Raw genomic sequence first — 23,561 nt, 5'->3', positions numbered from 1 at the left:
TGTAAGCACTCTACCGAGTTGTGGGTTGGGTTGTCCGTAGAGAAGGATCAACGACGACAACACCAACCAACCCACAGTATATAATAAAATTGGGGGCCTGTCCGGGAGAGTGAACTGACACACCCACACCCTGTCCAAGAGTGGATTTGTACACCCTTGCTGAAATAAACTGTGTGACCGCAGGTGTATATTCTCTCTCTTGGGAAGACTCACAGGACAAAGATGGATAAGGTGCAAGCGTTTGTGGAGTCAGGCAAGCCTGAGGACTTGGAAGGTTGCACGAGGGATCAATTGAAACAGATAGCAGAAAAATGTGGCATTAGGTTGAAAGCATCTAAAGTAGCTGGGATGAAGGATGAGATCCTGAGGCAGTTAAGAGCCAAAAATGAAGCGGCAGAGCAAGGAGCCCAAAAAGGAGCTGAAAGTGGAAAGGAGGATGATGGGCAGGATGACGTGAGATCCCAGGGATCGAGTAGGAGCAGCAAGAGTAGCCGCAGTAGCAGGAGTAGCCGAAATAGGAGCTTGGAGAGATTCCAGTTAGAGCTCCAGATGCAGCGTGAGGAGAGACAGTTCCAGCTGGAAAAGATGAAATTAGAACTCCAGATGAAAAATGAAGCCGAGAAGGAAAAAGAGAAAACCAGGCTGGAAGTAGAAAAAGAGAAAACCAGGCTGGAAGTAGAAAAAGAGAAAACCAGGTTGGAAGTAGAAAAAGAGAAAACCAGAGTAAGGGAATTGGAGTTGGAACAAGAGAAAGAAAAAGAGAAAGCAAGACTAGAGGTCGAAAAAGAAAAAGAGAGAACAAAACAAATGCAGATAGAAGCGAATAGAACCTTGGCTGAGCAAAGGATTGAACATGGGTTGCCAGAGAGCACCACCCAGGTATCACACCCACCAGATGTTAGGGTTAGGGAGAAGGACATTCCCTTGTTTGTTCCCGAAGAGGCAGAGAGCTTCTTCGAGCATTTTGAGAAAGTAGCCAGCATCAAGGAGTGGCCACAGGAGGAATGGGCCCAGCTGGTCCAGTTAAGATTGACCGGTGCAGCCAGGGAGGCATACACCCAATTGTCACTGGAAGAGTGCCAAGATTACGCCACAGTAAAGAGCAGCATATTGCGCTCATTTCAGTTAACCCCAGAAGCTTATAGGAAGCGCTTCAGAGAAATGATCAAAGTTGGAGCATGTACATTTGCTGAGACAGCAAGAGATCTGGAAAGACGATTCCAGAAGTGGATTGAGGCTGCTGGAGTTGGATCTTATGCTGACCTGAAGCAACTGATGGTCATGGAGAAGTTCTTGGAGATGATGCATCCCGAAACAAGGTTCAAGATCCAAGAAGCAGGGATAAAGGAGGTGAAAGATGCCGCAGATAGGGCGGATATGATTACTGAAGCGTACAAGAGCTTAAGGGAGAACAGAGTGAGAAGCGAGGCGAGACGCAGCAATGGCAGATCCAATGGAGTCTGGGGAGGAAGAAATTATGAGAGACCCAGAGGAGTCTGGGGTGAGAAAAATTTTGATAAATGGGCAGATAAAAGTAAGTACCCTAAAACTCAGACGAGTAGGTCGCGCACTTCGTCTGAAAGTGAAGATGGAGGAGCCAGACGAGAAACTAATCGTTATCCAGGAAACCAAGAGTCCAGTAAAGCCCCACAGAGTGCAGGTAGTGTGCCTGGCCCTAGGAACTCTCATGCGAGTGGACAAAGTCAGAGCCACTCTGGTTCTTATAGGAGAGATTTTTCACAGATGAGATGTTACCAATGTAACGGATTGGGTCACGTGATGCGAGATTGTCGGCAGGGCAAGAGAGTTGTGACCCTGGCCATGTGTGACCCCCGAGGTAAATATACTAATGTGTTCCGAGACAAACCACAGAAAGTGAACTTAGTGAACGAGAGGTATAGACCGTTCATGAGCAAAGGTTGGATCAGTGTAGGAGGCCAACCTGAGGTAGAAGTTGGTATCTTAAGAGATACCGGAGCTAATCAGAGCTTGATTGCGAGAAGCCTGATTGGGAATGATCGACGGTTAGCTGGCAGTGGGAAGATGAAAGTATATGGGTTATTGTCGGAGAGTGACATGCCCGTTTGTACTGTCCAGCTAAGGTCGGAATATGTGTCGGCAGTGGTGATGTTGGGAGTATGCCCCGACATACCTGTTCCAGGAGTCCAAGTGATCCTGGGAAATGACTTGTGTGGGACAAAGGTGTTGACAAGAGTCATGGCGGAGACTGTGCCAGAGGAGAGCCCAGAAGGCCACGGCACGGGTGGGACACCTGAGAGTGTGAACCTGACTGACATCCGAGGAGATGAGTCAGGAGACCGCCAAGCCATTGAAAACCCTGTCACGGTAGTGACGAAGGCAGAGGTGGCCGACGAGGAAGACACTGGAGAAGGTGAGACAGTGTCGATTCAGCCGGTGGAAGATATCGACGTAGATATAGCGTGGCTGTTTGATGAAGGGCCAGCCCAGGCAAATGGAGTCTCGGTGAGGTCAAAAGTGAAGATGGCCCAGCCGAAGAAGAATACTGTGAAGGGAGTTGACCTGAAGAGAGCCCAGACTGCTGAAATTGAGAGTCGGAAGGCGAATGCAACTGTGCTGAGTAGGAATGAGGAAGGATGTGGACATACTGAGGACGGGAGTAGAGCGTCACGTTGTCCACGAGCACAGAGGCATAGGGATAGTGGAGTTAAGTTGTTTGAGATGTCAAGAGTTGACATGTTTCACAGACAACGTGGAGGAGAGATAATGAAGAAGAGTAATAGCCGAGAAAATGAGAGGAGTAGAGACAGTATGTGTGGAGAGATGCTTGCGAGCACTCTAGGAGAGGTAGACCGACATGTACGGTCGAGTGCTGTTGGATGTAGTACAGCGCTCGGAGAAACTTTTAGGGAACGAAGAAGAGTTGAAGGAGAAGAAATGGAGTGGTATAGAGGTGGGAAGTGTGGGAAGAGGATGATGATGCAAGCATGGAGGAATAGAAGAAAGCCGAGGACTCGATGGAGGTCAAACAAGACGATGTCTTGGACAAATGAGGAGACGAAAGGGAGGATAGTTGGTGAAGACGAGGGAGTGAAGTATGATGACAGGAGGCGGAAGTATAATGGCAGTAGATGGAAGTATGAAGACGACAGAGGAGATACAGACAGTAGATGTCTGACTCTGGACGTGAAGAGAAGAAGACGAGGAAACGGAGGGTGGAGACAGTAAGTAGAGTGGACCAATGGAGTGCAGGCGTCCAAAGAGGACAGCCTAGCTAAGAGGTGTCAGAGAAGTCAAATCGTTTATGAGAAGATCATGTTTCTGGAGAGAGGTGAGCCAGATGTTGCAAGGAGCAACGAACTAATTGTAGACTCCTAAGAGAGTATATGGGGTGAAGAACGAGACAGTGTGGTGGCGGATGTATTATCCCGAGCTTTGCCACTGGAATAACTCTCAAAAATAAGGGGAGGGGAGTGTTATGATCTCAGCCTACAGGAGAAACGAGTCTCCCTTCTTGAGAGTTATTCAGCAAGCCTGACCTAACTAGAAGGTCTAGCAAGTATTGAGGTGATAACGCATATGTAAAATAGTTGGTTGGATATGTGTAACAGTTTGAGATTATGGGCAATGCAGAAGAAAATAGATAAATGACGGGCTAGGAGATGTGGACATTTTGCTGGAGGCGTGAGGCTCGCTTCTGGAGGACCTTGACCTCACTTGAGTGCCAGACATCGCAGGGGGAAGCCGCGCTCCGTTGAGCTCCCGCCAGAAGGGAACCCCTAGTGATATATCTCTAAGAGAAGAGAAGTGTGCAGACGTACCAGCTGTGGAATCGAGCTGGGAACGTTGTGGTCTCAAGTCCTGGTCGACGAGCAGATATTAAATCGCCCAGAAGCATTATTGTGGGCTGTGTGGAGCGCCCTGACCAGACGCCGTCAGAGGGAAAGCGCCCTCGACCAATTAATCTGTGGTAAGCACGATAAACGCTAGTTCATAGTGATTGTTTGTAGTTGGTCGTGTGCCCAGCGACTGTAGCGATGTTTATTTATAGGTTAGACATGTTTTAATAAGGCAGAAGGCCTGAAATAGGAGAGTGAAGAGGGAGGAGCACGGAGCGACGTCCATCCCCTCTGAGCTCTGACGGACGACTGAGGGAGCCCGGCTCCGGATGGAGGAAGACCCTCCCAGCGAGTGAGGACCGCCGCCAGGCGAGGTGGAGTATGGACCCGCCCAAAACGGGGGAGTCCACTCTCACTGTATGTAGAGGACAGATAGAGGTTTGAGGCAAGCATATTGTGTGGTTATTTTTGTTTATGTGTTAAAGGGGAACATTTTATTGGAGTGTCGATGGGTTGCAGGTTTGTCTTTTGGGGAAGAAGTTGCTGAGAACTTCGAAGCCAGCAGATGAAGTAGCTGATGAGATTCCAAGGTAGTGGAGCAGAGGACCTCGAGCTGTGAGGAGAAGCAGCAGTGAAGAGGAGTGTCACGTGCTTCTGTAGAGGTGGAGAAGCACCATAGTTGCTCGGGGAAACTTCATGGTGTAGCAGCCAAGAGAGCTGTGGAGGACCCTAGCAGAAGGGTGAAGCACCGTAGTTGCTCAAGGAAACTTCATGATAGCAGCCTGGAGGAGCTGCAGAGGATCCTGGTAGTGAAGCCCGGAAGAACCTAAGGATGTTAGGGTTGTGAACTTCCAGAGGTGGAAGGGGAAGTTCTGGTGGATTACTAGTAGGGAGTTGATAGTGTTTGGTTGTCATTAGCGTGCAAGACGCAGTGAGAGGTGAGTGACTGTTGGCATTCTTATGTCAAGGAGTTTTTTATACTGAAGTATCAATGAACATTTATACTGGTATATGTTATTGCATTCAAATGCTGATTTTCTATATATATGTTATCTTGCTGATGGTGCAACAGTGTACGTAGGCTTGATCAACTTGAGGAGGTTGATAGTATCAGGTGGTGAACCAGGAGATAGGATACCACTTGATAAGCTGATAATAGAGTTCTGATGGTGTTGGAGTGCAACCTGATTGTGATATTATAGAGTATAGGATTCATTATTATTATATGTGTGTATGTATCGTGTATGTGCTTTGTCAAGTAAATGTGTCACAATTTGCTGGTGTTTGCCCTTGTCCTAGTGAGGCTTCCCAGGAGGTAGTAAAGAAGGAGAGAGAAAGAACCAAGAACCACTGCTGTGGACAGGGTAGGAGGTAATACTAGTAAGTCATAGGGGATTGAGGAGATCATATCTTATCTAAGGAGAGAGTGGGGAGTCACAGCGGCTCGAGTGGGTGTGTGCACGTGACAACGAGGCTAAGTGTTGGAGCCGCATCCCCTAAACGTGTGACGTTGAGCCCCTCTCCAAGAGCCAGAAGCGCCTAGTGTGATCTCCTAGTGAAGTGTAAGCACTCTACCGAGTTGTGGGTTGGGTTGTCCGTAGAGAAGGATCAACGACGACAACACCAACCAACCCACAGTATACAATACCGTGCCAGTGGGCCATGTGTCTGACCGTGCCAGTGGGTCATGTGTCTGGCCGTGCCAGTGGGCCATGTGTCTGACCGTGCCAGTGGCTCATTTGTCTGACAGTGCCAGTGGGTCATGTGTCTGGCCGTGCCAGTGGGTCATGTGTCTGGCCGTGCCAGTGGCTCATGTGTCTGACCGTGCCAGTGGGCCATGTGTCTGACCGTGCCAGTGGGCCATGTGTCTGACCGTGCCAGTGGCTCACGTGTCTGACCGTGCCAGTGGGTCATGTGTCTGGCCGTGCCAGTGGCTCATGTGTCTGACCGTGCCAGTGGGCCATGTGTCTGACCGTGCCAGTGGGCCATGTGTCTGGCCGTGCCAGTGGCTCATGTGTCTGACCGTGCCAGTGGGTCATGTGTCTGGCCGTGCCAGTGGCTCATGTGTCTGACCGTGCCAGTGGGCCATGTGTCTGACCGTGCCAGTGGGCCATGTGTCTGACCGTGCCAGTGGCTCACGTGTCTGACCGTGCCAGTGGGTCATGTGTCTCGCCGTGCCAGTGGGTCATGTGTCTGGCCGTGCCAGTGGCTCATGTGTCTGACCGTGCCAGTGGGTCATGTGTCTGGCCGTGCCAGTGGGCCGTGTGTCAGGCCGTGCCAGTGGACCATGTGTAAGGCCGTGCCAGTGGGCCGTGTGTCTGGCCGTGCCAGTGGACCATGTGTAAGGCCGTGCCAGTGGGCCATGTGTCAGGCCGTGCCAGTGGACCATGTGTAAGGCCGTGCCAGTGGGCCGTGTGTCAGGCCGTGCAAGTGGGCCATGTGTCTGGCCGTACCAGTGGGCCGTGTGTCTGGCCGTGCCAGTGGGCCATGTGTAAGGCCGTGCCAGTGGGCCGTGTGTCTGGCCGTGCCAGAGGACCGTGTGTCTGGCCGTGCCAGTGGACCGTGTGTCTGGCCGTGCCAGTGGGCCATGTGTCTGGCCGTACCAGTGGGCCGTGTGTCTGGCCGTGCCAGTGGGCCATGTGTAAGGCCGTGCCAGTGGGCCGTGTGTCTGGCCGCGCCAGAGGACCGTGTGTCTGGCCGTGCCAGTGGACCATGTGTAAGGCCGTGCCAGTGGGCCGTGTGTCTGGCCGTGCCAGTGGACCATGTGTAAGGCCATGCCAGTGGACCATGTGTAAGGCCGTGCCAGTGGACCATGTGTAAGGCCGTGCCAGTGGACCGTGTGTCAGGCCGTGCCAGTGGGCCGTGTGTCTGACCGTGCCAGTGGACCATGTGTAAGACCGTGCCAGAGGACCATGTGTAAGGCCGTGCCAGTGGACCATGTGTAAGGCCGTGCCATTGGACCATGTGTAAGGCCGTGCCAGTGGACCATGTGTAAGGCCGTGCCAGTGGACCGTGTGTCTGGCCGTGCCAGTGGACCATGTGTAAGGCCGTGCCAGTGGGCCGTGTGTCAGGCCGTGCCAGTGGACCGTGTGTAACGCCGTGCCAGTGGGCCGTGTTTCTGGCCGTGCCAGTGGGCTGTGTGTCTGGCCGTGCCAGTGGACCGTGTGTCTGGCCGTGCCAGTGGGCCGTATGTCTGGCCGTGCCAGTATGCCATGTGTAAGGCCGTGCCAGTGGGCCGTGTGTCAGGCCGTGCCAGTGGGCCATGTGTAAGGCCGTGCCAGTGGGCCGTGTGTCAGGCCGTGCCAGTGGGCCATGTGTCTGGCCAAGCCAGTAGACCGTGTGTCTGGCCGTGCCAGTGGGCCATGTGTCTGGCCGTGCCAGTGGACCGTGTGTCAAGCCGTGCCAGTGGACCATGTGTAAGGCCGTGCCAGTGGGCCGTGTGTCAGGCCGTGCCAGTGGGCCGTGTGTCAGGCCGTGCCAGTGGGCCGTGTGTCTGGCCGTGCCAGTGGACCGTGTGTCTGGCCGTGCCAGTAAACCATGTGTCTGGCCGTGCCAGTAAACCATGTGTCTGGCCGTGCCAGTGGGCCGTGTGTCAGGCCGTGCCAGTGGGCCGTGTGTCTGGCCGTGCCAGTGGGCCATGTGTCTGACCGTGCCAGTGGCTCACGTGTCTGACCGTGCCAGTGGGTCATGTGTCTCGCCGTGCCAGTGGGTCATGTGTCTGGCCGTGCCAGTGGCTCATGTGTCTGACCGTGCCAGTGGGTCATGTGTCTGGCCGTGCCAGTGGGCCGTGTGTCAGGCCGTGCCAGTGGACCATGTGTAAGGCCGTGCCAGTGGGCCATGTGTCAGGCCGTGCCAGTGGACCATGTGTAAGGCCGTGCCAGTGGGCCGTGTGTCAGGCCGTGCAAGTGGGCCATGTGTCTGGCCGTACCAGTGGGCCGTGTGTCTGGCCGTGCCAGTGGGCCATGTGTAAGGCCGTGCCAGTGGGCCGTGTGTGTGGCCGTGCCAGAGGACCGTGTGTCTGGCCGTGCCAGTGGACCGTGTGTCTGGCCGTGCCAGTGGGCCATGTGTCTGGCCGTACCAGTGGGCCGTGTGTCTGGCCGTGCCAGTGGGCCATGTGTAAGGCCGTGCCAGTGGACCGTGTGTCTGGCCGTGCCAGAGGACCGTGTGTCTGGCCGTGCCAGTGGACCATGTGTAAGGCCATGCCAGTGGACCATGTGTAAGGCCGTGCCAGTGGACCATGTGTAAGGCCGTGCCAGTGGACCGTGTGTCAGGCCGTGCCAGTGGGCCGTGTGTCTGACCGTGCCAGTGGACCATGTGTAAGACCGTGCCAGTGGACCATGTGTAAGGCCGTGCCAGTGGACCATGTGTAAGGCCGTGCCAATGGACCATGTGTAAGGCCGTGCCAGTGGACCATGTGTAAGGCCGTGCCAGTGAACCGTGTGTCCGGCCGTGCCAGTGGACCATGTGTAAGGCCGTGCCAGTGGACCGTGTGTCAGGCCGTGCCAGTGGGCCGTGTGTCTGGCCGTGCCAGTGGACCATGTGTAAGGCCGTGCCAGTGGACCGTGTGTCAGGCCGTGCCAGTGGGCCGTGTGTCTGGCCGTGCCAGTGGACCATGTGTAAGGCCGTGCCAGTGGACCATTTGTAAGGCCGTGCCAGTGGACCATGTGTAAGGCCGTGCCAGTGGACCGTGTGTCTGGTCGTGCCAGTGGACCATGTGTAAGGCCGTGCCAGGGGACCATGTGTAAGGCCGTGCCAGTGGACCATTTGTAAGGCCGTGCCAGTGGACCATGTGTAAGGCCGTGCCAGTGGACCGTGTGTCTGGTCGTGCCAGTGGACCATGTGTAAGGCCGTGCCAGGGGACCATGTGTAAGGCCGTGCCAGTGGACCATGTGTAAGGCCGTGCCAGTGGTCCGTGTGTCAGGCCGTGTCAGTGGACCGTGTGTCTGGCCGTGCCAGTGGACCATGTGTAAGGCCGTGCCAGGGGACCATGTGTCAGGCCGTGCCAGTGGACCATGTGTAAGGCCGTGCCAGTGGTCCGTGTGTCAGGCCGTGCCAGTGGACCGTGTGTCTGGCCGTGCCAGTGGGCCATGTGTCAGGCCGTGCCAGTGGACCATGTGTAAGGCCGTGCCAGTGGGCCGTGTGTCTGGCCGTGCCAGTGGGCCGTGTGTCAGGCCGTGCCAGTGGGCCATGTGTCTGGCCGTGCCAGTGGACCGTGTGTCTGGCCGTGCCAGTGGGCCGTGTGTCTGGCCGTGCCAGTGGACCGTGTGTCTGGCCGTGCCAGTGGACCATGTGTAAGGCCGTGCCAGTGGGCCGTGTGTCAGGCCGTGCCAGTGGACCATGTGTAAGGCCGTGCCAGTGGACCGTGTGTCAGGCCGTGCCAGTGGGCCGTGTGTCAGGCCGTGCCAGTGGACCGTGTGTAAGGCCGTGCCAGTGGGCCGTGTTTCTGGCCGTGCCAGTGGGCTGTGTGTCTGGCCGTGCCAGTGGACCGTGTGTCTGGCCGTGCCAGTGGGCCGTATGTCTGGCCGTGCCAGTGGGCCATGTGTAAGGCCGTGCCAGTGGGCCGTGTGTCAGGCCGTGCCAGTGGGCCATGTGTAAGGCCGTGCCAGTGGGCCGTGTGTCAGGCCGTGCCAGTGGGCCATGTGTCTGGCCAAGCCAGTAGACCGTGTGTCTGGCCGTGCCAGTGGGCCATGTGTCTGGCCGTGCCAGTGGACCGTGTGTCAAGCCGTGCCAGTGGACCATGTGTAAGGCCGTGCCAGTGGGCCGTGTGTCAGGCCGTGCCAGTGGGCCGTGTGTCAGGCCGTGCCAGTGGGCCGTGTGTCTGGCCGTGCCAGTGGACCGTGTGTCTGGCCGTGCCAGTAAACCATGTTTCTGGCCGTGCCAGTAAACCATGTGTCTGGCCGTGCCAGTGGGCCGTGTGTCTGGCCGTGCTAGTGGGCCGTGTGTCTGGCCGTGCCAGTGGCCAGTGTGTCTGGCCGTGCCAGTGGGCCGTGTGTCTGGCCGTGCCAGTGGACCGTGTGTCAGGCCGTGCCAGTGGGCCGTGTGTCTGGCCGTGCCAGTGGGCCATGTGTCTGGCCGTGCCAGTGGGCCGTGTGTCTGGCCGTGCCAGTGGGCCGTGTGTCTGGCCGTGCCAGTGGGCCGTGTGTCTGGCCGTGCCAGTGGGCCGTGTGTCTGGCCGTGCCAGTGGGCCGTGTGTCTGGCCGTGCCAGTGGACCGTGTGTCTGGCCGTGCCAGTGGGCCGTGTGTCTGGCCGTGCCAGTAAACCATGTGTCTGACCGTGCCAGTGGGCCATGTGTAAGGCCGTGCCAGTGGACCATGTGTAAGGCCGTGCCAGTGGACCGTGTGTCTGGCCGTGCCAGTGGACCATGTGTAAGGCCGTGCCAGTGGACCATGTGTAAGGCCGTGCCAGTGGACCATGTGTAAGGCCGTGACAGTGGACCATGTGTAAGGCCGTGCCAGTGGACCATGTGTAAGGCCGTGCCAGTGGACCATGTGTAAGGCCGGGCCAGTGGAATGTGTGTCTGGCCGTGCCAGTGGACCATGTGTAAGGCCGTGCCAGTAAACCATGTGTCTGGCCGTGCCAGTGGGCCGTGTGTCAGGCCGTGCCAGTGGGCCGTGTGTCTGGCCGTGCCAGTGGGCCGTGTGTCTGCCGTGCCAGTGGGCCATGTGTCTGGCCGTGCCAGTGGTCCATGTGTCTGGCCGTGCCAGTGGGCCGTGTGTCTGGCCGTGCCAGTGGGCCGTGTGTCTGGCCGTGCCAGTGGGCCATGTGTCTGGCCGTGCCAGTGGGCCGTGTGTCTGGCCGTGCCAGTGGGCCATGTGTCTGGCCGTGCCGGTGGGCCGTGTGTCTGGCCGTACCAGTGGGCCATGTGTCTGGCCGTGCCAGTGGGCCATGTGTCTGGCCGTGCCAGTGGTCCATGTGTCTGGCCGTGCCAGTGGGCCGTGTGTCTGGCCGTGCCAGTGGGCCGTGTGTCTGGTCGTGCCAGTGGGCCATATGTCTGGCCATGCCAGTGGGCCGTGTGTCTGGCCGTGCCAGTGGGCCATGTGTCTGGCCGTGCCAGTGGGCCATGTGTCTGGCCGTGCCAGTGGACTGTGTGTAAGGCCGTGCCAGTGGGCCGTGTGTCTGGCCGTGCCAGTGGGCCGTGTGTCTGGCCGTGCCAGTGTGCCGTGTGTCTGGCCGTGCCAGTGGACTGTGTGTAAGGCCGTGCCAGTGGGCCGTGTGTCTGGCCGTGCCAGTGGGCCATGTGTCTGGCTGTGCCAGTGGGCCATGTGTCTGGCCGTGCCAGTGGACCGTGTGTAAGGCCGTGCCAGTGGGCTATGTGTAAGGCCGTGTCAGTGGACCATGTGTAAGGCCGTGCCAGTGGACCGTGTGTCTGGCCGTGCCAGTGGACCATGTGTAAGGCCGTGCCAGTGGACCATGTGTAAGGCCGTGCCAGTGGACCATGTGTAAGGCCGAGCCAGTGGGCCATGTGTAAGGCCGTGCCAGTGGACCATGTGTAAGGCCGTGCCAGTGGACCGTGTGTCTGGCCGTGTTAGTGGACCATGTGTAAGGCCGTGCCAGTGGGCCGTGTGTCAGGCCGTGCCAGTGGGCCGTGTGTCTGGCCGTGCCAGTGGACCGTGTGTCTGGCCGTGCCAGTTGGCCGTGTGTCTGGCCGTGTGTCTGGCCGTGCCAGTGGGCCGTGTGTCTGGCCGTGCCAGTGGGCTGTGTGTCTGGCCGTGCCAGTGGGCCATGTGTCTGGCCGTGCCAGTGGGCCGTGTGACTGGCCGTGCCTGTGGGCCGTGTGTCTGGCCGTGCCAGTGGTCCATGTGTCTGGCCGTGCCAGTGGACTGTGTGTCTGGCCGTGCCAGTGGGCCGTGTGTCTGGCCGTGCCAGTGGGCCGTGTGTCAGGCCGTGCCAGTGGGCCATGTGTCTGGCCGTGCCAGTGGGCCGTGTGTCTGGCCGTGCCAGTGGGCCGTGTGTCAGGCCGTGCCAGTGGGCCATGTGTCTGGCCGTGCCAGTGGACCGTGTGTCTGGCCGTGCCAGTGGGCCGTGTGTCTGACCGTGCCAGTGGGCCATGTGTCTGGCCGTGCCAGTGGGCTGTGTGTCTGGCCGTGCCAGTGGGCCGTGTGTCTGGCCGTGCCAGTGGACCGTGTGTCTGGCCGTGCCAGTGGGCCATGTGTCTGGCCGTGCCAGTGGTCCGTGTGTCAGGCCGTGCCAGTGGGCCATGTGTCTGGCCGTGCCATTGGACCGTGTGTCTGGCCGTGCCTGTGGGCCATGTGTCTGGCTGTGCCAGTGGGCCGTGTGTCTGACCGTGCCAGTGGGCCATGTGTCTGGCCGTGCCAGTGGGCTGTGTGTCTGGCCGTGCCAGTGGGCCGTGTGTCTGGCCGTGCCAGTGGACCGTGTGTCTGGCCGTGCCAGTGGACCGTGTGTCTGGCCGTGCCAGTGGACCATGTGTAAGGCCGTGCCAGTGGGCCGTGTGTCAGGCCGTGCCAGTGGGCCGTGTGTCTGGCCGTGCCAGTGGGCCGTGTGCCTGGCCGTGCCAGTGGGCCATGTGTAAGGCCGTGCCAGTGGGCCGTGTGTCTGGCCGTGCCAGTGGGCCATGTGTAAGGCCGTGCCAGTGGGCCGTGTGTCTGGCCGTGCCAGTGGGCCATGTGTAAGGCCGTGCCAGTGGGCCGTGTGTCTGGCCGTGCCAGTGGTCCGTGTGTCTGGCCGTGCCAGTGGGCCGTGTGTCTGGCCGTGGCAGTGGGCCATGTGTCTGGCCGTGCCAGTGGGTTGTGTGTCTGGCCGTGCCAGTGGGCCGTGTGTCTGGCCGTGCCAGTGGACCGTGTGTCTGGCCGTGCCAGTGGGCCATGTGTCTGGCCGTGCCAGTGGGCCATGTGTAAGGCCGTGCCAGTGGACCGTGTGTCTGGCCGTGCCAGTGGGCCGTGTGTCTGGCCGTGCCAGTGGACCATGTGTATGGCCGTGCCAGTGGGCCGTGTGTCAGGCCGCGCCAGTGGGCCGTGTGTCTGGCCGTGCCAGTGGACCATGTGTAAGGCCGTGCCAGTGGGCCGTGTGTCAGGCCGCGCCAGTGGGCCGTGTGTCTGGCCGTGCCAGTGGGCCGTGTGTCTGGCCGTGCCAGTGGGCCGTGTGTCAGGCCGTGCCAGTGGGCCGTGTGTCTGGCCGTGCCAGTGGGCCGTGTGTCAGGCCGTTCCAGTGGGCCATGTGTCTGGCCGTGCCAGTGGGCCGTGTGTCTGGCCGTGCCCGTGGACCATGTGTTTGGCCGTGCCAGTGGGACATGTGTCTGGCCGTGCCAGTGGACCATGTGTCTGGACGTGCCAGTGGACCATGTGTTTGGCCGTGCCAGTGGGACATGTGTCTGGCCGTGCCAGTGGGACATGTGTCTGGCCGTGCCAGTGGGCCGTGTGTCGACCTGTTTCTGGCCTCATGACCTCTTCCCCTATGTTATGACAATAGTTGACAGGTCTATGTTATGACAATAGTTGACAGGTCTATGTTATGACAATAGTTGACAGGTCTATGTTATGACAATGATTGACAGATCTATGTTATGACAATAGTTGACAGGTCTATGTTATGACAATAGTTGACAGGTCTATGTTATGACAATAGTTGACAGGTCTATGTTATGACAATAGTTGACAGGTCTATGTTATGACAATGATTGACAGGACTATGTTATGACAATAGTTGACAGGTCTATGTTATGACAATAGTTGACAGGTCTATGTTATGACAATAGTTGACAGGTCTATGTTATGACAATAGTTGACAGGTCTATGTTATGACAATAGTTGACAGGTCTATGTTATGACAATGATTGACAGGTCTATGTTATGACAATAGTTGACAGGTCTATGTTATGACAATAGTTGACAGGTCTATGTTATGACAATAGTTGACAGGTCTATGTTATGACAATAGTAGACAGGTCTATGTTATGACAATGATTGACAGGACTATGTTATGACAATAGTTGACAGGTCTATGTTATGACAATAGTTGACAGGTCTATGTTATGACAATAGTTGACAGGTCTATGTTATGACAATAGTTGACAGGTCTAGGTTATGACAATAGTTGACAGGTCTATGTTATGACAATAGTTGACAGGTCTATGTTATGACAATGATTGACAGGACTATGTTATGACAATAGTTGACAGGTCTATGTTATGACAATAGTTGACAGGTCTATGTTATGACAATAGTTGACAGGTCTATGTTATGACAATAGTTGACAGGTCTAGGTTATGACAATAGTTGACAGGTCTATGTTATGACAATAGTTGACAGGTCTATGTTATGACAATAGTTGACAGGTCTATGTTATGACAATAGTTGACAGGTCTATGTTATGGCTATGATTGACAGGACTATGTTATGACAATAGTTGACAGGTCTATGTTATGACAATAGTTGACAGGTCTAGGTTATGACAATAGTTGACAGGTCTATGTTATGACAATAGTTGACAGGTCTATGTTATGACAATAGTTGACAGGTCTAGGTTATGACAATAGTTGACAGGTCTATGTTATGACAATAGTTGACAGGTCTATGTTATGGCTATGATTGACAGGTCTATGTTATGACAATAGTTGACAGGTCTATGTTATGACAATAGTTGACAGGTCTATGTTATGACAATAGTTGACAGGTCTATGTTATGACAATAGTTGACAGGGCTATGTTATGACAATGATTGACAGGGCTGTGTTATGACAATAGTTGACAGGTCTATGTTATGGCTATGATTAAAGGAGGATAAATTTGTTCCTAAAGGTGCAGTTTTCACTGTCCCGGAGATTCTCATGGGAAAGCCACGTCCCTGTAGGCCTGGTTATTGGTGGTTGGCCCTTGCATGCCAGTCTCTTTTGACTAGGCCTAGTTGTTCATTGGTCAAGAGGGTGTTCCAGATGCAGGCCTACTTCTCCATTGGTATCGGAGGCCTGTTGGTGAAGCTACAGAAGGCCTAGTGCCTTAAGAGGCCCAGCCTTATCTAGCTATGGGTCAGGACTTCTTATTTAGTGTGAGTTGGACCTGTGTGCTAGTGGTGGTGCAGATCTTACCCACAGGGGGATAACCTGTGTGCTAGTGGTGGTGCAGATCTTACCCACAGGGGGAGAACCTGTGTGCTAGTGGTGGTGCAGATCTTACCCACAGGGGGGAGAACCTGTGTGCTAGTGGTGGTGCAGATCTTACCCACAAAGGGGATAACCTGTGTGCTAGTGGTGGTGCAGATCTTACCCACAGGGGGATGACCTGTGTGCTAGTGGTGGTGCAGATCTTACCCACAGGGGAATGACCTGTGTGCTAGTGGTGGTGCAGATCTTACCCACAGGGGGGATGACCTGTGTGCTAGTGGTGGTGAAGATCTTGTCCACAGGGGATGACCTGTGTGCTAGTGGTGGTGCAGATCTTACCCACAGGGGGGATGACCTGTGTGCTAGTGGTGGTGAAGATCTTGTCCACAGGGGATGACCTGTGTGCTAGTGGTGGTGCAGATCTTACCCACAGGGGGATGACCTGTGTGCTAGTGGTGGTGCAGATCTTACCCACAGGGGGATGACCTGTGTGCTAGTGGTGGTGCAGATCTTGTCCACAGGGGATAACCTGTGGACTAGTGGTGGTGCAGATCTTACCCACAGTGGATGAGATAACAACTTGGATTAGTTGCAGATCAAAGACAATGTGACTGAGTTATGTGTTGATTGGAAAATCCTCACATCATTAACTTCTAATGATAGGATGTTTATTTAGAACTAGCCGTACATGCTGAGCCACAGCAACCTTTCCTTGTCTCCCAGTCCTCCCCACCATTCCCTCCTCCCCCGTCCCCTCGTCCTCCTCCTCACCATCTCCCCCTCCCCCGTTCTCTCGTCCTATCAACCATCCCCCCCTCTCCCAGTCCCCTTGGCCTCCCCACCATGCCTCATTCCCCTGTCCCCTCGTCTTCATCATCCTCAACTCCCCCGTTCCTTTGTCCTTCCCACCAATACCCCTTCCCATGTCCCCTCGTCCTCCCTATTATCCCCCACTCCCGTCCCCTCGTCCTCCCCACCATTCCCCACTCCCTCATCTGAGGCATTCCCAAATGATCTGATGTTCCCATAAGAAAACTGGGAACATCAAATGATCTGATATTCCCATCACTGAGATATAAGAAAAACAGGAAAAAAAAGAAATGAAAAATAATGAAAAAATAAACAAATAAACTACACTCACAAAATGAATGGTATGGTAATCAACATGCCTCAATTCCAACGTAATGTCACACAAAATAATTAAATAAAAATGAAAATAAATCAAAATGTATGAAAGTTCAATTTATCAATGAAATTCGAAACATTGAAATGGAATTGTAACATATTTAGTACAGCGTGTATTGCTCCTACGTGAAACTGATGGGGCTTTTTTTAAAGCATGTTTTTACCTGTCACAGGTGTGGGATCTGTACTTATACTCGTAAAATAAATGGTATGGTAAACAGCACAGCTCAATTCGAAAGCAATATCACATGAAATAATTAAATAAAAATAAAAATAAATTTAAATCTATAAAAATTAAATTTTTCAAGGCAATTGGAAACATTGAAATGGAATCATAACATATTTAGAATAGTGTGTGTTGCTCTTATGAGCAACAGGTGGCGCTGTTTCTTAAAAAAAGAATGTTTTCACCTGTCACAGGTGTGGCATCTATATTTAAACTCACGAAATGAACGGTATGGTAAATAACACAGCTCAATTCCAACGCCATGCCACGCAAAATATTTAAATCAAAATGAAAATGAGTCGAAATCTATGAAAATTTAGTTTATCAATGCAATTGGAAACAGTGAAATGAAATTGTAACATATTTAGTATAGTGTTTTGCTATTACATGCAACAGAGGGTGCTGTTTTAAAAAAAAAAACATGTTTTTACCTGTCACAGGTCTGGCATCTATTCAGTAGGTATATAAAAACATACGTGTATTCGAATGGAACGTTGTGTCAAAATTTCAAAGCAATCAGTGAAGGACTTTTGGAGACTACAGAATGGGTTGCTCTAACGTGCAATAGATGGCACTGTTTTACAAAAAGCATGTTTTCTCCTGTCATAGGTGAGGCATGTATATAGTAGGCATATAAAAACACGCGGATATTTGAATACAACGTTGTGTCAAAATTTCAAAGCAATCGGCAAAGAGGGGTTAGAAGATTTCCCTCAAATGAAAAACACAGTTTTTAAAAAAGCATGTTTTTTCCCGTCACAGACGTGACATCTATATAGTATGTATATAAAAACCTGCTCGGACGCGAATGGAACATTATGTGAAAATTTCAAAGCAATCGGTAAAGAACTTTCGGAGATTAGCGATATTGAACAAACGAACATTTCCATTTTTATATATATAGATGGAATTCATTGATTTATATTAAATTATTTATTGAATTGAATTTCTCATTTTAAGTAAATTTTATCTTTTTATTCCATCTGTGAGCATATACCTTAAGTTGTCTTGAATATTTCATGCGATTCTCTGAATGACAATAATTGCAATTATAATTAACCCCCTGTAATTATCAACAAGAAGTATTAATTAGTATTTCAGATCGTAATTGTCAAAATGTTCTAAGTTCTTTGCTGGCCCCTGTTGTCCTGAATATGTTCAGAATTAGGTATACGAATTAGTTAATCTCCTTACTTAATTAAGTAAGGAAAATAAGGTATAATTGTTTCATAATTGATGAGTGAAGGCAGCAGTTAACATCATTTACCAGCCTTAGGTAATTATCCTTGCTTTAATTAACATCGAAATAATTATTTATACCCTCGGCTTTCTCACATTGTATGAGTCCTGCTGGGCTTTGTTCCACTGCCAGGTTGTGCCTTCAGTCTTGTTCATGTTGTACACATTCAATTTAAGAATAATAATTAAGGAGAATAAAGTGTGAAGGTATGGTTGACCTCGCAGTAAGTGTTAAAAGGTGACATCAGCTCCCGTTACACATGGCAGCAGCGCTGTTGAAACTTTATCACTCATTACACAGTGAGACGTTACAAATTCCTAACGTTATGACACACTATATTGAACATCTCCTGACATTCTGAGATGTACTGACCATCTGCTGACACTGGAGCAGGGGTGCACACAGCGTCTGAGGGTGTTATACCATTGTTCTCTGACATCACACACACACACACACACAAAAACACACACACACACACACACACACACACACACACACACACACACACACACACACACACACACACACACACACACACACACACACGACCTCTTTTAGAGCAGAAACTCAAGGTCTTGTCAAACGTTTGACTGGGTGATCCATGGGCAGGCTTCAGCCACAACATTCCTCTCAATATTGTCCATAAATGTTGCACGTTATAAGTTAAGAGTTTTCAAAATATTTCATGTAACCTGACGATAAATACAATGAACCTGACCAAACATTAGGTATCCTCCTACAATGGAAAGGTAACTTGTTATAACCTGCAAATGGTCTATGACAACTGATGTGTGGGAAAGACAATGAATCCAAAGACTCTTTTTTGCAACTTACTGTTTCTTCGGCCATGAAAGTGACGGAGTTTTGCACGAGAGGGTCCTCCGGGCTCCGCCAAAATAGAGAGTTGAGGGCATGAGCAGCCAAGGAGTAGGTCCTGGTTGAGGGCGTAGCCTGGGCGTGGGCGTGGGCGTGGAGACGAACACATTCGTCACCGGTGGTGCAGACGGAGAGAATGAGGGCTCGCGTGTGTGGGGTCACCTTCACGCCCACCCCGATCACTGGAGTCTCGCCCACCGTCATGTTGCTCACTATCTGATCAACACAACAATGTACCATATAACTTACAATTAGTAGAAGGCTTCCATCAGTCTCAGGAGACTATGGAGTTGTGCTCTGGCTGTCGGTCTGTAGCGGCCTCTCTACGGCCTTCCAATTATTAGCAGAATATTTAATCTATTTTGTTTGCTCAAGTCTATACATACACACACACACACACACACACACACACACACACACACACACACACACACACACACACACACACACACACACACACACACACACACACACACACTTGCACACCAGTTGACTGACAGTTGAAATACAGGACCAAATAGCCGAAGCTGAACCTCAGCAAGAACAATTACATTAGTATAATCACGGAAGTGGTCAACCCGTCTTCAGACTAAGTCCATTCCATCCAGTAGTCGATCCCAAAGACGCATTCATTAATCTTAACATGGTGTTCATTCAAAAAACGAATTTTCGCAAATATAAATTAATATTGTTATACTAATTTAATTTATATTATTGTTATTGCTCTTATAATATTGTTATATATTAGCATACTGTGCATATTTAGGCATTGGTTAGGTTGTGTTTAGGTTCTGTTGGCGGTTATTTGTATTTGTAGTACGTGGGTGAAGCATTTACAACGTTGTGGGTCGAACAAAAGTCGTCAGCGAACCACTTGTCGAGAAGTGTTCGAATGACATCAGTTGAGAGTCGTCTGTAAGCCGTTTGGCGGGGGCATGGAATGGACTTTGGCCTTTGTTTATGAGAATGGGCTGTAGTCCTGTATTCAACCTTCGACTCCCGGCCGAGGCAGAAAAATATGGGCAGAGGTTCATTCACCTCTCAAATTTTCATATATATGTATGATAAGTTATTACATTAGGAAGGAACTTTGGAATATTTTTGGACATATTTATCCGCAAATTAGTTTCCAGTTCGTGTTTACTAACAATAACACCATTGAAAGTTATTTAGAAAGAAGAGATCCACTACTCTTTGAACTCAGATCTGGTGTTGTCTATCTGTTTAAGTGAGGTATAATTTACATTTACACCATAATTCTTTGTCGGGACACTTATTCCAGAAGCCACGTGACCTCCAGTCCATTTTGAGTTTCATTCATATTGACACAGGCAAGTTAAGGCTGTGTAGTGTGTGAAGTAAGTAATTATCAAAAGAAGGCATTAAGACGAGGAGACTGTGTAACACAATCAAATGTGCAGGATTTTTAAAAGGCGCTAAATATCCCCAAGGATGTCAATACAAGAACAAAAGCGTATCAAACGAACAACATCAAGGGTATCCAATTCATCAAGGAAACTAACTAGGGACAGGTGACCGCGAGGGACAGTCGGGAAGCCTGGAAGTCAGGACATTCAACAAGGATATGCATGACCGTAAGAGGAACAATGCAGTTTGGACAATAAGGAGCAGAGCGGCGCTCCATTTAGTGCCTGTGAGTTAAACGGGTATGGCCAATACATAACCTCGCCAGAGGCGTTTCCCACCGCCGGTTACGGTGGTAGGAGGAAGGCCATGGAGACACACTACTCTTAATAGCACGCAGATTATTACCAGTAACAGTAGACCAGCGACCCTGTCAACGGGTATGGATTGATGAATGAATAACAGACAGAGTCGAAATATGGAACACCTTTGCGGAAAATGAGACAGGTGCGGATAGCCCCTCTTTCGCGGCAGCATCCCAGGATAAAGGACTCCAGAGCCATGAGGCCACTGCGAGAGTCAACTACAACAACAAAGGAAGATTTACGGCAAGAAAGCAGTTGACGAAGAGCATAGAAAATGGCATAAAGTTATGCCATGAAGATGCTAGTCTCCGCAGGCAGGCGACACATATAGGCACAGTCAGGAAATACAACGAAGTAGCCTACACCACCAACAGACTTAGGCCCATCTGTGAAGACGGAGATGGAGCGGGAGTGTGAAGAAAAGTGGGCAACGAAAAGGCGTTTCAGAACTGTAGGAGGAGTAAAAGCTTTAGTTATGTGGGTCAAGGTTCTACAAAAACTTAGGAAAGGGGACCCCTCCATGGTGGCAAGGACGGCACGACACGAGAAGAAACATTGGAAACACGAACCGAGAGATAACCTTGTCATCCCTTCAACTGTATAGAAAGGGGAAAAAATTGAAAGGGAAAAGAGCCCACATGAGGGTTAATGGTTAAAGTACGACATAAGCATGAGTGAAAGTGTCGTAGAGCCCGCGCAAAATAGCGAAGTCAGTGGCGATCACGGCGATCCTGTAGAGACAGGACGCAGTTTCAACATACAGGCTTTGTGGTAGGGGTTCGAACGAAAGGCGCTGAGCTGAGGCATAACCCAGAATGGTGAAGATCATCAATACGACGAAGGGTGGATGGAGAGGCAGACGAGTAAGCAGGACAGCAATAATCGAATTTGGACAGCACAAGAGAGAGAGGAAGTAAAGAGAGGAGCGTGTGCCTATAAGCTCTCCACGAACTATGGTACGAGAAATTAAGTAAGTTAAGGGCCTTAGAACATTCAACACGGAGGTATGAGATAGAGGGCGACCAAGAAAACGAGTGTCAAATATTAACCCCAGAAGTTTAGCAGAATCTTTTTACAAAAGAGGATTAACATAGAGCGACAGAGGGGGGTCGAAGATCAAATTGCTTCTGAGAAAAGGTCATAGCACAAGTCTTAGCTGTAGAGACCTTGAAGCCATGATTGGTGGCCCTGGACGACACGGCATCAATCGCAAGTTGAAGCCGCCGTTGGAGGAAAGGCGAGTCATCACCTTGACAGCAGAGGGTAAGATCGTCAACATAAAGAGCGGAGAAAATGTTAGAGGGAAGGGAGGAAAGAAGACCATTGAGGGCAACCAGGAAAAGAGTTGTGAACACTGAACACTACCACTTGGGCTGGACGGTAGAGCGACAGTCTTGCGTCATGCAGGGCGGCGTTCAATCCCCGACTGTCCAAGTGGTTGGGCATCATTCATTCCCTCCCCCTCTCCCCCCCGTCTCATCCCAAATCCTTATCCTGACCCCTTCCCAGTGCTATATAGTCGTAATGGCTTTGGCGCTTTCCCTTGATTGTTTAATTCAGTTTGGAACACTACCTTGGGACACATCTTCATATTGACGAATAGAGGCAGAGGGAGCGGTACCAAGCATCACTCTAAAGGAATGACGAGAGACGAAGCTCTGGTGGAAGAGAAGGAGATTACCACAAAGGACAAATGAACGGAATTGGGACAGAATATTGTATCTCCAGGTGGTGTTATGCGCCTTTTCCAGGTTCAACAGACAGCAACAACGGAGGTCTTCGCAGCAAAGGCAGTACGAATATATACTTCCAAGTTCATGAGAACATCAGTCGTGCTACGATACTTACGAAAGGCAAATTGAGAAGGGGAGAGAAGGTGATAGCTTTCAAAGAACCACAGCGGAGGGACAGTGACCATACGCTCAAAGAGTCTGCAGACATATCTCGTGAGACCAATGGGACAGATGCAGTTCAGAGAGATCGGAGAGGAGAGCGGGAAAAGAGGAGACAAGGATGGGAAAATGTTATGGAGGTCATCAAGAACCCCCCAAGTGAAGTCTAAATAAAGAGAAGATGAGTAGAGAGAAAGATCAAGACAGGAGAGGGTGTGAGTGCGGGAGTCCACATGAGTGGGTTCACCAGAATTCAGAAGAGACAGAGAAGAAGAGAGAACAAATGGTTCAAGAAGGCGGCCTCGGGTGTTCGTCAGAACATCACCCCAGAGGGCATACGCCGACAGTTAAAATCACCCAAAAGGAGCACCGGCTCTGGTAAGGAGTCCAACATGTGCTTAAATTCAGGAAGAGAAAGTGGGACATTTGGGGGGAGATAAATGGAACAGACTGTATACCATTTACTCACAAAGATACGGGCTGCAGAACACTGAATGTGCGACTGAAAAAGTAGGGGTACAAAGGGAACATCTACCCGTTTCAAGCGAACAGTTCAGTTATGGGCCTCAGCAAGAGCTGAGGGAAAGAGAGAGAAAGGAATAAACACGGAAGCGACCAGGAAGAGCCCTAAGCATCGGCTCCTGGAGACAAACACAAGCGGTGAAAACTGCTTGATCAGAAGTTAAAGTTCCTGGAAGTTGGCATAAAAAACCGCGAATATTCCATTGAAGAACAGACAAAAAAGAGAGAATAGAAACAGCAATAACAAGGGAGAAACAAAGGCAAAGAAGAACACAGTAGATTAAGGAAGATTAGGACCAGGATCAGTGAAATCAAGGTGATGAGGCATAGGTAAAGATAGAAAAGATAATGGAGGCAAGAGAGCGGGAGGACGGACCAAAGGCGAACTGACAGAGTCTGCAGCAAGAGGAGGCAGCGGAGAGGGGCGATCAAGGGAATCGGGGCAGAAAGGACAGAAACAGGTAAGGGCACGGAGCAAGGGCAGAATCCAAGAGAGGATCAAGGACCAAGGAAACCTTCATAGCAGGTAAAGGTGACCCTTGTCACTGAAATGGGAGTGGATGCAGGATAGTATCGGAGGCGGATGGCGTGGAATATAGCGATGCCTTCTTACTCGCCAGGGAAGAAGAATGAGAGGAGCCAGGCTTATGTGTCTGGTGTAGAGAGACAGGCGTACCATCAGCAATGTACTGGGTGACAGTCTCTACAGTCTCAACAGGAGAAGGAGAACGAGAACTGTCAACATGAAGAACGCTGGGAGGAGGAAGGACAATTGCCCAAACAGACAGGCGGTGAGGAGGGCCAAGAGATAGAGGGGAAGGCTAAGAAAAAGGAGTGGGGCGAGAAGGGAAAGAGGGCACAGGAGAAAACGAAGACTGGAAAGGAAGGAAGGAAACACCAGACGGAGAAGCAGGATTAAGACCCTCTGGTTCAGAATGCAAGGGAGCAGACGAGGTGGTGGTTACGGGGTCCATGACCTCGAAACGGTTGTGAAACTGAAAAAGTGGGAGAGGGC

The 23,561-nt window shown here is 51.8% G+C and overlaps 1 protein-coding gene across 1 annotated transcript in view; it reads right to left on the bottom strand.

Moving 5' to 3' along the window:
* LOC123766095 (uncharacterized) overlaps nucleotides 1-23,561 on the bottom strand; it is a 902,969-nt gene that overhangs the window by 290,790 nt on the left and 588,618 nt on the right. The window contains exon 38 of the mRNA XM_069321294.1: nucleotides 18,361-18,618. Within this exon, the coding sequence (XP_069177395.1) occupies nucleotides 18,361-18,618 (258 nt within the window). The remainder of the gene's footprint in view (nucleotides 1-18,360; nucleotides 18,619-23,561) is intronic.

Source organism: Procambarus clarkii, chromosome 9 (genome assembly GCF_040958095.1).
Source record: "Procambarus clarkii isolate CNS0578487 chromosome 9, FALCON_Pclarkii_2.0, whole genome shotgun sequence".
NCBI lineage: Eukaryota > Metazoa > Arthropoda > Malacostraca > Decapoda > Cambaridae > Procambarus > Procambarus clarkii.
The sequence above is the reverse complement of the archived record's forward strand: the minus strand, read 5'-3'. Positions and strand labels throughout refer to the sequence as shown.